Source organism: Chelonoidis abingdonii, chromosome 24 (genome assembly GCF_003597395.2).
Source record: "Chelonoidis abingdonii isolate Lonesome George chromosome 24, CheloAbing_2.0, whole genome shotgun sequence".
NCBI lineage: Eukaryota > Metazoa > Chordata > Testudines > Testudinidae > Chelonoidis > Chelonoidis abingdonii.
In genome coordinates, this window is record NC_133792.1 from 22,328,521 (window position 1) to 22,344,700 (window position 16,180).

The following is a 16,180-nucleotide window of genomic DNA, read 5'->3' on the forward strand; positions in this document are numbered from 1 at the left end:
GTATCCCGGAGGGTCTGCATACCATTTTCAGCTGCTCGCTTGAGGTTCTCTATCATTGTGTCATAGTGAATCCGGCACAGCACTTTCTCTTCCACCAGGCCAAACTCCTCGCCAGTAGACAGCTGCCTTTTACAGGAGAAGCAGGCAAAGCAGGCAAGATGGTAGGCATTGCCGCGGGCTCTCCTTACCCAGTCGCTGGCATAGATCTGCCTGCCGCAGCGGGCACACTTTGTACCAAATCGACTGGAAAAAAAAAGAAAGACACAGAAAGAAAAGGTGAGAACTAAGACAGGCTGCCGCACCATGATTGTTATTCAGCTTTATCAGTGCTACACGCCGCAGACAGCGTCAGAGACAGCTCTTCCCTCAGAGAGCTCCCACTCTAACCAAACCAGACAAAGGGTGGGAGGGGAAAGCGCTGCCCAGAGAGGTCGGCAGACTTGCACACAGGAGCTTAGTGACATGGCTCTTTACTCCTGGTCAGTGTCTTACCGCCTCCCATAGTTCTTGTGAAGGGACGGCTCTAAATACAGGCCAGCCTCACCCGGACTGGAGTGAGCACCACTTCCCTAAGCTGTATTCAGTGTTACTGTCACCGTGACAGTCCCAGGATATTAGAGACACAACGTGGCGGAGGGAATATCTGTTACTGGACCAACTTCTGTGGGAGAGAGAGAGCAGCCTTCGAGCTTACCTGGGTCAGATGAAGAGCTCTGCATAGCTCGAAGGCTGGGTCTCTGCCCCACAGAAGTTGGTCCAGTAACAGAGATTCCCTCCCTCACATTGTCTCACTACTGACCTAAACTTTATCGCCTGCGCAGCACGGTGCCACTGGAGTGCCCAGATGTCACGGGCAACGCACTAAGAGAACCTTGAGCTAAGAACAGTTCATGCTGCATTAAAACAACCAACCAAAGCAGAGGTCCAGGAGTTAGATTTGTCTTGGGGTCCCACAGCCATTAGTAGAGCTGAGAGAACCCCACCTGTATTAATCTGTTAAGAGTTCACAAGAAATCTCAGCCCTCTCCCCAGGAGACAGGGTCCAGGCCAAAAATCCACCACGGACACTGGCTATCTCAGCTGAGGGGCCAGGGATGGGCCATGGAGACTCAATTCTCCCCTCTAACCCCCGTCCTCGGTCAGAGTTTAGGGGCACTGCCAGAGAGGGGCAGCATTTATGGTACTACCTGGGCCACCCCTGTTCTGGGGACTGGGTCCTTTGTTCCCTCAGGCTGCCAAACCAGAACCTTTCACCATATTCACTGCAAAGAACCCAAGAAGCACATCAGAAGCTAGAGAAGGTGGAATGTTAGAGGCACTGAGAGTCCTGTCTCAGGGGATTGAGTAGGACAAGTGCATCTGGCATTCAGAATAGGCTGTGCCACCAGCTGGGGACAGGGGATTCCCAAAGCACTTGGTGTTGCCCTGACTTGGCTCTTATTGAAATCAATGGGAGTGAAGAGGAGAGTTTTGGAAAACACCTTCCCCCCACGGTGAAATGCTGACCCCATGGAAGTCAGGGGGGTTGCCCATGGCTCCAGTGGCTGTCACCCGTTCTGCACACTGACTCTCGCCAGAGCCCTGTGTGATAGTCTCAGGAGACACTTAGAATTATTAGATCCAAACAGTTTAGTGAGATTTAGAAAGTTCCAGCCCCATGAAAGCCAAGCAAAAGTGCCAGGCATGGTAGTGACCTCAGTAGGTTTCTGGGGGTCAGAGACTCAGAGGCACAATCATAGGACAGGAAGAGACCTCGAGAGGTCATCTAGTCCGGTCCCCTGCACTCATGGCAGAACTAAGTATTATCTAGACCATCCCATTTGTCTAACCTGCTCTTTAAAATCTCCAATGATAGAGATTCCACAACCTCCCTGGGCAATTTATTCCAGTGTTTAACCACCCTGACAGTTAGAAAGTTTTTCCTAATGTCCAACCTAAACCTCCCTTGCTGCAATTTAAGCCCATTGCTTCTTGTCCTATCGTCAGATGTTAAGAACAACAATTTTTCTCAGAAGGAGAAATAGTATTAAAGGTCTGATCCAAAGACCACTGAAATCAACTGAAAGATCCACTCCTGGTTTTGGATCAGGCGTTCGGATAAGAGCTGTAACGTCTGCCTGTGGCAATGGCCTAATGGATGATAAATTCATAAACAAGCGGTTGAGGTAACATGGTTAAATGAATCATCTTTCAAGTCTGTGGGCTTTTTATTTTGGTCTTTGTCAATGTAACATTAGGGTGGGAAATGTGTAAAGCCGGTAAAAAAATAGTTGACAAAACTTTTTTCCTTTGAAATAAGCCAGTTTTATTGAAACTGAAATGTTTCAGAAAATGTATCAGTTTTGGTGAAAATTTGCTTGGGAAGGTTTCCCAGGGCCAAGATGGAATTCCTGTGGAGGGGAGAAACAGAGCCCAGAATAGTCATATTGCCTAGTGGTCATGACACTCATCTGGGGCGCTGGAGACTTCAACCTGGGTCTCCCACATCTGGGTTGAGTGCCCCGATTACTGGCTGTTCTGGAGTCTGTCTCTCTTGAAAAACTTCAGAAGGGCTGCACTTAAACAACAACATTTTGAAATCTCAAAAATTGTAGCTACATGGAATTATTGTTTTCCAGCCAGCCCTAGAAATTTGTTAGAGCCGTTTTCCCCATTCCAGTGAACTGGACCATGTTATTTTCAAATATTATACACATCATCATTTGCTTTTTTAAAAAAAGTGTATATAAATAAAAGTCTTTTCACTGATAGAGGAAGAAAGTCAGTTGATTAATTTATGTCAAAAATGTCATTTCATGTTATGTCCTTGAAAAAGCAACAAAAAAGTTCCCAGAGCTCCTTGTGCTCTGTGCTGTACTTCTAGGACTATTCTTAGGTTTATGCAAAACCCAGAATGTCCATTGACGTCCATAATGCCTGATTCTTGCAAGTCTCTGTTGCTTGTAAAGGGCTCTATAGTTTACACCTCCTCAGAGAACAGGAGCCTTTTTGGGGACTATTACATCCAGCTCAGTGAAATCTAGTTTGCATTTTCCTTCTGATTTTTTTCTTTTAAATGTATATTTATTGTTCTTTAACAAGTAAAAAAAACCCAAAAACAAAAACAAAAAAACCCAGCAGCAATGAAGCAATGGAACAGACCATTTTCTTTTCTTTGTCACAACAGAGTTAATGCCAATCCTGAAATTATTCTCGTATCAGATAATGTTTCCCTCACATACAGTCTAGCGATATTATTGGGGTGAGATTTGTTGCCTTTATCTAAAACATCAGCAGGAGATAAAGGATACAAGACGGATGGGCCATCTAAATCCCTGTGTTATAACCCCAGTGGAGATCTGGGATCAGATGAACTGCTTGTGTGTTCTGGTTTTGCTGTTCCCATTTTTCAATACTTGAATGTGGCAGGTTGGCCATGCCCGAGCCCAGACAACCTCTTTTGCCACTGGTCTACCAGCTAGGAAGGGCCAAAGAAAGTGCAGAATATGGTGCTTCGTGTGTACGTCAATTCAGTCTCTTACATCTGCACAGCTCAAACTTCCTTTCAGTTTTGTTCAACACTGAAAGCATCAGCTCAGCATGCAGCGGCCGTCAAGAAAGCAAACAATGAGAAAATATCATGCCACTGTACAAATCCATGGTACATCCACACCTTGAAAACTGTGCGCAGGTCTGGTCACCCCATCTCAAAAGAGATATCATTAGAACTGGAAAAAGTACAGAGAAGGGCAACAAAAAATGATTTGGGGTATGGAACAGCTTCCACATGAGGAGAGATTAAAAAGACTGGGACTGTTCATCTTAGAAAAGAGATGGCTGGAGGGATATGACAGCAGTCCCTAAAATCATGAATGTTGTGGTACAAGTGAATAGGGAAGTGTTATTTACCCATTCAAATAACAAAAGAACCATGGGTCACCCGATGAAATTAATAGGCAGCAGGTTTCAAACAAACATAAGGAAGTATTTTTTCACACAACACACAACCTGTGAAACTCGTTGCTAGTGGCTGTTGTGAAGGCCAAAAGTATAATGGATTCAAAAACAAAAAAATTGTGGAGGGTAGGTCCATCAATAGTTATTAGCAAGATGGTCAGAGATCCAACCTCACATTGGGTGTCCCTAAACCTGACTGTCAGAGGCTGGGTCTGGACAACAGGGGATCGATCACTTGAAATTGCCCTGTTCTGTTCATTCTCTCTGAAGCATCTGGCACTGCCCAAAGTTGGAAGACAGAATACTGGTCTAGATGGACCATTGGTCTGAACCAGTATGGCCACTCTTATGTTCTTAATCTGCGATATTTTATTATTACTGGATCCATTTTTATTCCCAAAGACTTTTGAAAAACAAAAACAATAAGACACTTGCAAATCCTTCATGTTTCCAGACTCATCTTATGGCTCAAAGCAATTTCAACCATTTCAGCCACACAATATAAACCAACTGTTAATTTAACTACAAACCCCACAGAGCTACCCCAGACTCACCACCCCTCACCTGAGCATTGCAAAACTAAGCAACTTTCCATACTCTGTGCCACCTAGCGTATTGTTTCCAAGAATTCTAATGGGCCACATGCTCATCTCACTCCCTGGACCGACTCCACTCACTTCAACAGAGTTTGTTCCAATTTACACCAGCATTAGTAAAAGACGACACAGGCTCTCAGTGTATGAATCCCCACAGAGCTAGTGTTGAGACAGTGGTATAGTTAGATGGGGCAAGACTGGCATCTATTCAGATTACTAATTACAAAACTATATGAGAGGAATAAAAATGTCTAAATTTCTGAGTCTGACCACAGCTGACCAAGAAAAAAAAAAATGCAAAGAGAGGACATTTTTGCACTGAAGTTATACAGAGATCTGACTAATGTACTTCAGATGGGAACATTGTAAACTGACTTCTTGCCAGTCAGTTTATATAAAAGCACAAACAAAAGAACTGTATTAATTTTTTTTATTATTATTTAGAACTAAACATCTTTCTTGCAACTTGGATTACTTGGAACAACATGCTACGTAAACAAGCTTACACTGAACTGTAGCGACATAAAGGGAAGGGTCAAGCTTAAGCCAATTAATAACACCCTGTAATGCCACAAGTCTTAGCACGTCTCACCACATTTCTCTTCCAGAGCACTCGAAGTGCTTCCTAAAGCCAGGAGAGTTTCATTATCCCATTTTACACATGGGAAACTGAGACAAGGGGTGCGAAAGGGACTTGCTCCAGGCCAGGGACAGAGTCCGAATTCCCAATGCATTGGAAGGCTCCGCCATTTGAAATTCAGGCAACTATCCAATCATTTACCTCCCCTGCTCTGCTCAGCTGCTAAGCTTAAAGACCACCTGGTGTAATGGTGCAACTCTGGGAAGCTGCAGCGGGGAGAAGAAAACCTAAGGCTCAACCCTGCTCCCACTAAACTCAAGGGGAGTTTGCCACTGATTTCAGTAGCAACAAGATTAGGCCTCTTAGGTTTTTCCATGGATCTGCTGACTTTTTCTGACCCCCCAGTTGCAACGTAGGAGAGGTTTGATTGTGACATTCCTTACTCACCACATCCCTGCTTCTCCCCATCCCACCTTAATACAAACTAGACAAAAGCAAACTTGATACTGGGTACAAATGTGCGGGGACAGACATGCCCAGTTGTTCTTTACCCACCAGGCTCATGCAATCGTTCGGTGATTTCATGCACTCTGCAGGCCCCACCCTGTTCCCATCAGGACTGATGGGGCCACCAATAGGAAGAGGATGGTGTCCCTTTATATAGTTTGTGAGCCCTCAATAGTGCTCACTGGGTTCTGTGTTTGTTTAGAAGCTGCCCGAGCTGCAGTGTGTAGTCGCATGTTGTGCACAGCTAGCGGCCATGATTAGTTGGAGCCTACGCACTCCCTCATGTTACATGTGTCGTGTAAAGTGACAACAGATGGCAAAGCTCCCAGGCACTTCAATGGTGAGGGCACAGGGGCTAGAAATGTAACTGAATTTTCCATACTGGACTCCAGCGCTCTGCCAGGCACTCAGATATTGGGGCGTGATGAGGTCTGCTCAGCAGATGGACAGACCCTCACGCCTTCAAAGGGCTGGCTTCTTACAGTTCTTTCTGCCCATGCACTTATGTCAAGAAGTGCCAAATCCATATACCAGCACAGCCCTCTGCAAAGGCCATGATGCTGGTATATTTCTAAACCAAATCAATCAGAGCCTCTTAAACAAACAAACAAACAAACACACACACACACACAGCTTCCCCCCCAAAATACTGAGAGAAGGATGTTTACATTGTGCACCATAGCCCCTGTAAAAATCCCTAACCTTGGGGAAGCTGCATTCCTGGAACATTCATGGGAAAAACTGTTTGGGTTCCTTTTGTCTGCAATTAGAAATCCAACACCCTTGGGAACTGAATGGCTCCGGAAATTAGTAATGGGATAGGAAGCCTTTCACCTCTAAGTCACCAGTCCTGGCTGTGGTCAGCGGTAACCAGAAATGACTGGCATTCAGTTGCCTACATGGAATGAGTTAGCAGTTTCAGTTTAGCTCCCAACAAACGGGCCCACACCACGCAGCATGTCCCCGCAGGGCAGCCTCCGCAGGAAGGGGAAGAATGGAGTGGGCTGTGGAGGCTGCATTCCCCTCCTCCACCTTGAGCTGGGTGGCCTGAGAACAGGGCTGTTGCATGATGCAGGAGGAGGGAGAGGAAACTTGCACTGTCACTCTCTGCGCCTGGTCTGTGGATACCCAGCTGTGAGTCCAACACCAGCACTAAGGGTGGGGGTGTGAGAGAGAGAGAAAAGAACCCCGTGCTGGGGCTGAGGTCAAATCACCAGCTTTCACCCAGACTGGATTTTAAGAGCCAGCCCAATGGGCTGCTTCGGGAAATGCCAGCAGGCCTGTACCTCTGGTGCTGCAGCAGCCCCAAGGACAAGGTCCTTTCTGATCTTCTCTACCAGATCATTGCTGTAAACAGTGGAATGAAAATAAAATGGAACAAAATCCTCTGGGCGTTGTCCTGTTACCGCCTGGGCTCCAGGAGAGCCAGAAAAGGGGACTTGGCTGTAATCTCTGCTCTAGGAACGTCCCGTCCAGCATGTACCGTAAGGCGGAGAATGCCAAGCATTATATAACTGTTGCTGCATGGGATTCGAGCCAGCCACTCGGAGAGGAGATGGGCAGCCATGGACATGCTATAAGAGGAGATAAAAGATACAAAGCCGGAGGCTTTCCCAGACAAAATTTCATATTCTCCTGATTACAGGCTCAGTCTTGCATCTCCTCACCCCACACCATATAGCAGCACTGGCTTTGATTGGTCTCTTACTGTGCGCAAGAGCTGCCGGATTGGGTCCAGCAGTGCGTGGTTTGTGGCTGGCTGACCGACAGCTGCATGCACTTCATCACAGCTAACAGGAGATGGACAGCAGTGGTGACATTTGCAAATCTCATCTTGGGCTTTGCAAAGGTGGATGTAACATCTGGCAATGGAAAAGTGCAAACTCCACTAAGAACCTCCTTTTACCAGCAGGCTCTCTGCACTCTGTTACACAACCCTGCCATGCTTTAAGATGCTGGCTGTCACGTGGCACCATGCTCCTTGGGAAGGCAGGCTGGCAGCTGCAGCAGGGACCATCCAGCATCACTGAGTGTGTATAAAATCCTGGCCAATGGACTCAGGCCCATGCCCTCATAGAACAGAACATGCCGTGCATCTGACGAAGTGGGTATTCACTCACGAAAGCTCATGCTCCAATATGTCTGTTAGTCTATAAGGTGCCAAAGGACTCTCTGTTGCTTCTCACAGAACATTCTGCTCAATGCTGTCTACATCCAGTTCTGCTCCTGAAGAATTAGCCCCCAGGTCACTAAATGCAATTAATTGACAAGACATGGAAAGAGGCAACAATTTTGCAGGGAAATGCGCACGAGGTAGCCTGTGGATTGCTCACAGCAAGGAAATCAGCTGTCTTGCGGCATGTGTGCTCACCTAAGTGAGAAAAGGGGAGGCTGGAGGTGACCAGACCACGTCATCTTAACGTGATCTCTGTTTACTGTAACAGGGATGTCCCAGGAAGAAGAGAAGCTCTGGTCCCCTCTCTCGCTAGGGATTTAAAGGCCACGCTCAAAGTAGCAGCACTCTCCCCAAGTGTTTACACTGCACCTATCACTGTTAGCCGAGGGCCTGCTTGGCTTTCTGCCTTTGGGCTAAAGGATGCATTTCTCTGCAGGGCTGGGAATGATCCGCTGGCATTTCTTGCAGGTGCCTGTTTACCATTATTCCAACAGGTGGGCTGGCCACACAAGGGGCAGGCCAGGTTCAGATCAACGTGCACAGCTGAAATGATACATTCGGCCTGTGGAAAACTGGGGGTGGGGTGGGGGCGGGCACATCCTCCCACCCTAGCAAAAGAGAGCTGCATCCAGCCCGGAGCCAGAGACTGAGTATGGCACCAACAAGCAAAGCTGGTTTCTGTCTCCCTCTGCTTCGCTCCTATGGGAATTGCTTCTAGTCTGGTAAAGGCAAACATGTGCTGCATTCAGAAACGCATTCCCCAGCCCCTTGCTCATCTGCTTTGGCTTCAGAATAAATGCTTCACCTGGAGCAAATGAGGAAAATATTAAATGCAAAGACCTGTGTTTAAAGGAGACAGCTGTAGCTCCGGCAACATGCAATGTGGATATCCTGCTGTCCTGAGCTCACACACCCCGTGCAGAGGGGGCTGCAGATCAATGTGCAATCTGACACGTCACCTCCGCAGGGATCCTCCCCAGGGCAGGGCTGCCCACAGCCAGCTAAGACATTTAAAAGGGTGGCAAACACTGGAGTGCAAAATGGGGTTTAAAATGTGCCAGCTGAGAGATTTTAACACCACCACATATTCTCCTAGTCTAGAAAAACCCGGACTAGATCACTAGCCCTTGTTACCGTGGTAAAATAAGGTCAGGAAACATTAAAACTACTGAAATGAAATTTTTAAAGGAGCTAATGATACAGCTATTTTGCTAAGTGAAAAGAACATGGGAGGGGGTCAGATGCCCCAAACTTCAAACTCCCCAGAGTTACTGGTAAAACTGTAATAAAGAGATTTGTCTGTTAATAAGATCTGCGGCTGCTACGTTTTCAGCAAGTCACCCAAAACCTGGCTCTTCGCTCAGTAAGGTTAACCTAAACCAAAACTAAATGATAAAACAGCAACAATAATTATTAATTATAATGTATTCAATTAATTCTAGTATACTATAGATTTATTGATGTTTCAGCTTTGGGGGACACTAGTGCTCTTTGCTTTGAAGAAGCGACTGCCAGTGGACACGCACACTGCACACACACACACAATGCCTATACACATGAACAGTCAAGAAATACAGTCTTAAAATACTAACCCCCTGGGAATCACTATTTGTGTGTTAAACCCGCCCCATCAACAGAAAACTCCTGTTTAATACGGTAATTCTCGCCTCTGGTAAAAGACCGTAGATTACTGTTTATCTGGCTGCTTAAAATAACCGCGGAGCTGCCTATCCAAAGCTCTAGGCAACCTCACACACTCTCACAATACAATTGACATCTCAGCAGCGTTAAAACGATTAATTCAGCAGGTGCTCAGCCTCCTACCGAAACCCTTGTCTGCCCCTTCCTGGCGTACGAAGCCCGCCCCCGCCCTCGCCAACGCCCTGACAAACCGACCGGGAGAACCGCACAAGCGGCTCCTTCCCTTTCGTTTGCACCCGGGTACCGCGCTGCTGCGCGCCGCGCACTCCGCGTGCGCAAAACCGGAGCAGGGTTGACCACTTTCACTTCGGTCTTTTCAGCGTCTGGTTCTCCAGCCCGTGGCTGGTTGGGATCAGAACGGTACCGGGCGCTGGCTGCAGAACAGAAGAGAACTTTGCCTTCCTTCAAAAACCAACCCAACCCCAACCCCACCCCCACGCTAAAACCTCTCTGAATATTGCATCGTGTAAGCCAGCAACCCCTTTCGTTAGAGCTCGTGGAAATCGTTTGCGTAAAAATTCGGTTTTCAATCGAAAACAATTGTATCGTGAACAAAATATTTTCTACCAACATAGCCTGGTTCTTGTAAATAAAAAACAACAACTGCTTTTTGTTTTGGTTTTGTTTGCTTTGGGGAAGGTTTGGGGGGGGGTGTTTAGCAACCGGAAACCAAACTTGTTCATTAAAAAATTTAAAAACTTTTGGTTTTAAAAATTAAATAACGTTTCCGTTTTCGGTCGCCAATAAGCAGATGTTTTTAGTTTTCAAAAAAATCCAATATTTGTCAAAGCTTTTTTTTTTTTAAATGAAACTGACACTTTTACATCAAAAAATTACATTCGAAAAGCCCCAGCCAGCTCCCTCCTCCCGCTGTATTTATTGATTGTTAACAAGAAAACAGTCTGTGTGCTTGGCCTGAATCGGGGTCCTGTTGATTTTTTTTTTTTTTTTAACAAAGCAAAAGGAGTTGGGAGTGTAAGGAACCCTAATGACTCTCGAAGCGATGCCTGCTCGTCTGCTGGGCACCTGCTTGTGAACAACCGTGTGATCACCAAAGTGCATCAGCTCGCACGCCCGTGCCAAAGCCCCGCTGAATGCAGTGCACGGACACTGCGGAGTCCTCCAGAAACTTGGAGGCACCTTCTAGCACATCAAACAAGCGGCGGGTTTTCCAGCCCTGGGACGCCAGGAATTGGATTTGCACCACTGTCCATTTCCTCCTCGCTGCACTGTCATGTTAACCCCGCAAAGCCCGTATCTCAGCTCGCACCAGTATTGCCACTGACTTCCCCCTGGGATGAGAACAGTGTCCGCCTGTGCCTGGCCTGAGGCGCTGCTGAGAGAAACCGAGTTAACCAGGCAGCTTTCAGCGCCGTGTGAGCGGGCGCGGGAATCTGGCTCTATAACAAGGATGCTGCTGCCTTTGCGCCTCCCCCGCGGGGCTGCTCGGAGCGTAAACTCCTCATTCCCCTGGGCTCGGGCAGGGGTGACACACCCGGTGCAGCTGCTCTTGCACGAGGCCCGTCCGACCAGGGGCGAAAGAAAAACGCGTCTCTTGTAAAGTCAGTGGCGCTGGGTTTTGCACAGTGGAAGCCCCGGTGCGCGGCTGGCCAGACGCGCTCTGTGGCTCCTGGGAAGGGCCGGGAAACGGGCAGTGTGCGGAAGGGGTTTCCCCACCCCCGGCTAGACCCTGGCGAGGGGCGCTGCCTGCGCTCGGAGTGTGTCTAGCCCAGGCTACTGGGGAGCGGCCCGAGACCAGCCCCCCGGCAGGACCCGCGTCTCCCCGCAGTGCCCGACGGGCCCGCTCGGCTCGGCCCGGCCCTGGCACGACCCCACCCAGCGAGAGTTCTGCCCGTCAGTGGAGCCGAGACTTCCCGGTCTGCCAGGCCCGCTGCGAAGGGCAGATCCCAGCGGCAAGGCTGGGCCGTGTCCGGGGCGCTGTTCGCGGAGCTGAGGTGCTTTGGGACGGACGCTGCGCCCAGCGCTGCAGGGCCCGAGCTGGGTGCGGAGCGGCCGGCAGAGATGCGCAGCTTGGTGGTCTGGGGGGGGGGTTGCTTTGTTGGGGTCACTCGACCTGGCTCTGATTGCTGGTGTGCGGGGAGCAGCTGGGGAGCGCAGGCATCTGCTGAGCGGGATTTTAAAACGCAGTGACTGCGCGAACCCCGGCCCGACCGACTCCGCTCCCTGTCCACACGGCAAAGAATCCGGCGCAGCCGCAGGGAACCCACCGAGGAGCAGCGGCCCTACACCGGGTCTGGGCGTAGCCCAGCTGGGGACTCCCAGCGACCGCCCGCTGAAGGGCTTCGAACAGGCAGTCTATCGCCAGCGTCTGTCCGCAGCCACCCCCCGCTGTGTGCACACCGCCCTTCCCCTCCCTGTGTCTGGACATACACTGGCAGGAGGGGCTCGGAGCCCTGCTCACCCCCCCACACACACCGGCAATGGCACAACACCCGGGTGTGTGGTGTATGTGGGTCACTCGCACAGACGTACACAGCACGTGTGCAGAACAAATGAGGCTGAGAAACACCCCCCGACTGAAATACAAACGTGTGAGGAGATCTGGGGGGAATCACTCGCCCCCAATTTATATGTAATTTGAATTCTACAATTAATGTCTATGTAGAGCGGTTGGGTGTGCGAAATAACAGACGCACGTTCACATTCAATCCAGGTAAATGGCACACACCACAGACACATCTAAACACGTTACACACACGTGCTACATTCGTACCGACAGGAATATTGATTCTCTCAATAGCGCGAGGTTCCCCCCCGCACCGCAGACACACAGACAGACCGACACACACACCCAGGCAACCCGCGCCACGAAGCTCCCTGGGCCCGGGGCTGGGCTGGCACCAACCCGCTCCCCAGCTGCCCGGGTTTTCCTTCTGCCCAGCGAGTCCCCAGGGCCCCTTTGAAAGCGCCTTGGCCGGAGCCAAGAGCCGGCCCCACATGCCACAGCCCCTCTCCCATGGGGTGGCAGCCGCGCAGCAAGGGGCCTGCGCAGTTTGCACAAAACCCATCGCTCCACTCCCAGAGCCCTAGTGCCCCAGCATTCCCCCCCCCCACACACACACAGCGACCCCCAGGCCAGGAAGTACATCGCCCTCCCGCTGGCGAACCAGCGCAAAGGAGCGGGGCCCGCCGAGCTCTGCCTGGCCTTGGAGCGGATCGCCGCTACCCTGCGGAGCTGCGAGACAGCGGGTTTGCGCGTTTTATTCAAAGCCCTGAGAACAGTGAGTGGGGCTCCGCTGTTCGCATGCGACTGTGCAAACGGTCCCGTGACTCACTCCCCAGGCCAGAAAAAGAGCCCAGATTTCGCAGGCCGGCAGGCAAAAAAACCAACCGCGCCCCATCTTTGATATGGGAACGTGAGCGAAGCATTCACAGGGCACAGTGACAGGGGCAGGCGGAATGGGAGTCACTTCGGCGTCACCTGAGAAGTGGCTTGTTTAGTCACCCCCTTTTCACCGTGACACCCAAACAATCACACAGCAAAATCCTGGCACCAGCATAAGGTTTGCCCGCAATTTTCACTGTTCTTGCTGCTTTCTTGTTACTTCCTTACCCCTGGAAACTCTTCAGGACAGAGATTAGATCTCTGCAAACGAAGTGTCCGTACAGCGCCTGGCACTCGGGGACCCTGATCTGAGTGGGGGTCGCTGGGCTGCACTGACACCCACTCACCAACATACTGACACACACACACTCACTCTCTCTGCAAGACGTGTCGATACAAATCCCGACCCACCGAAGCAGCAGAGCGAGAGCCCACCTGGAAATCTCTGGTGCCTCCAACAGCCCCGGCCAAGGGCCCTGGCTGCGGACTAGAACTGCCTCTGAATGCCCAGTACTCGTCCCCCGCCCTGGTACCACAAGTTTGTCACATCCTTGGAGAAACCAACGAGGTTTGACAGCAAGAATCAGTGGATCTCCTGGAGTTAGGATCTTCCTCCCCATCCGCTCACCCCCGCTTGGGCGCCCAGTCTAGTTTGGATAGCAAGTTCTGGTTAACTAATTGGCCTGCGCAGCGCCGTGCACACGACTCGTGCCCCGCTCCGGCTCCTGCACAGTCCCGCGAACCCCCTTCTGTTCTCAGCCCCTCGCGAAAGGAAGAGAACCAAACGACACGTCAATAAGCCAGGCAGCCCAAGTGTCAGCAAACCCTGCCACCTGCTGCGGTCCAGGCCCTGGTCTGGTTACCTGAGCCGCCCTCCCCTGGGGCAGCCCAGTTTCAAAGAGCTGCTTCCGCTGCTGTCTGCCCCATACCGAACTGGGCAAACCAGCCAATGTCCCTTGAAATCTGGCCCTGCCTGTGCGCTAGAAGCTACATCCAGTGCGCGGTCCCCTGTGCCGCTCCTGCCACCCGGATCAAGGGACCTTCCCCTCCTCAGACCATCTCCCCGCAGCGGGATACCTGAGCTCGCCCGGTACATTCCGCCTGGAGGACGGATAATACCCGGTAATTCTCTAGCGCCCATCTCCTGCCAGCCAAGGATCCCAAAGCGCGCCACGCCCAGGGCAGGCTCGGGCGTTTGACAGCACCGAACTACACGCCCTGGCCGTCGGGGCAGAGCGCTGCACGCCGCATCCCGCGGCTGGGGGAATCGAGGCACAGGGGTTGCAGTTATGCTAGCCTTGTGGCCAGAAAGCGGCAGGCAGAATTCCTACCCCGGGCTGACTGCGAGGTCAAGGCCTGGGCTTTGCGGCTCCCCTGGCGGATGTCACACGCTCGCCGCTGGCCGGGGCAGGGACCTCGGCTGAGGTGGGGGGGGGAGAAGCCCGCCTGGAACGGGGGTGCGGGAGGTGCTGAGTGGTCCCAAGCAAGGACCTGGTCTGCACCCAGCGCGGGCCAAGGGGCGGACAGGCGCGGGAAAGGGGCTGTTTTGAAAGCAGGTGCCAATTGCTTTGTATGGCCTCGGAACCGGCTTCAAACCCGGCGAGGGTCCGAGCAGCTCCGCAAAGGCGGGGAGCAGAGTCACGCTCAGGCGAGTGGGACAGACTCTGAAAACGGGGGCGGGGGGCAGGCTGAGAGCCCTGCAGTGACTCTGGTTTCGGGGGAGCCGCGGCGCAACCTCCCCCGGGGCGCAGCTCGGTCCTGACTCCGGTCCAGAGGGATCCCGCAGCACTTTACACTCTTGAGCGGATATAAACGAACCCTGGGCAGGAGTCACTTTCTTCCCGGCTGGACCGCAGCTACCTCCGAGAGGGACGCAGCAGCTGCTTCCCAGCTGCACGGAAGGACACCCCCGTCCCGGGCAGGAAAGGGAGAGGACGCCCCAGCCCCGTGACACAGGGGGGATTTGGAGAGGTGAAACGTGAGTCTCAGAGCTGGGGCTTGGCCAGGACGCCACGGTTCATGCTCCCTGTTACCCAGCTACTCCCGGAGGGAGAGCGCAGCTCGGATGCAGCCATGAGCGGCGGTAAAACAAATTTCAGGGCACAGCCCGATAAACTCCTCCCAGACAGGTAACCTCCGCCAGAGATTTGCCTCTGGGGAGACAGGAGCCGGGCAGGCTCTGCAGTTGGATTGCACCGTCAGGGTGGGATTTCCCCACGTGCTCGCTGGTGACCCAATACTGAAGCCCAGGGACGCTTTGCCAGTGCCTGTCATGGGAGCGGAGTCAGCTTCGACAATCCCACTCGCCCTCCAAATGCTCCGGCAGACGCGGCCCAGAGCACCCTGGCGCTGGAACGATGTTTAAAGTAGGGTGGGGGGCTGAGAGCCATTGAACCAAACTGCATACAGGGTCTACAAGGGAAACCGCTTCAAGCCAGGGAGCTCCAATGCAGAGCACTAGGGCCTTTTCCCCACGCCCCCCAGTACAAGTTCAGAGTAAAGTTACTACTGTTAAATGCCTTTAGTTCTCAGCACCTCTCTCCTCCGGCAGAGCTGCGCGCACACACACACCCCGGAACAGAGACCCAGCGAAGGGTTTTTACCATGAACTCTCTGGAATGGTGTGTGTTCAACAAAGCGCATCTGCACATTAGTTCTTCAGAAACAGCGGAGCGGACCTTCCTCACCCTGCCCGGAACCATTCACTTGGGGCTGGGAGGAATTTCAGCCCAATTCCCGACGGGCAGCAGCGTCCTGACTAGAAAGGCTTGGGAGGGAAGGGACCTTCAGGATCAGCCCAGGGTAAAGCCACGAACACGTGATGCCGGGCACACGTTTACAGCGTGTCCAAACCAGCCTGTACACACGTGTTAGCTTCCTCCACTGAACTGCCAAACCAAGGAGCTGAAGGGAAAAAACACTCTAGTTGCAGTCAAGCCCTGAGCCACAACTATTGCTGCAGCAGCGCTAGGAGGCCGAATGAAACCAGACTCATCACAGACATGCACAAAATTAAAGTTTTGAAGATTCATAGTTAAAGCTCTCGCACAGGGTCCCACTCCTGCAGCTCCGACTCCCAGGAGTCATGCTGCCCCGAGAAAGGGGTTCCGGATCAGAGCCAATATTCCCAAGGGGCATAAAAACCACACCCTGCTGTGCCAGGCACTGCCGCTGCTGTCTCTGTTACGTGTGAGTCACACAAAGGGAGCAGGCGGCCAGAGCTGCCCAGCCAGCAGCGCTACCAGAATCCGAGAAACAATTCGCTACAGGTGACTCCAGACACACGGCGATGCCAACACTCCTCTATGGGCCATACAATCACGGGAGAGCAGGAAATG

At 51.6% G+C, this 16,180-nt stretch overlaps 1 protein-coding gene across 1 annotated transcript in view; it reads right to left on the reverse strand.

The window, feature by feature from the left end:
- The window catches only part of LHX6 (LIM homeobox 6), a 41,321-nt gene that overhangs the window by 19,133 nt on the left and 6,008 nt on the right, over positions 1–16,180 (reverse strand). Inside the window, exon 5 of the mRNA XM_032767614.2 lies at positions 23–243. Coding sequence (XP_032623505.2) covers positions 23–243 — 221 coding nt within the window. The remainder of the gene's footprint in view (positions 1–22; positions 244–16,180) is intronic.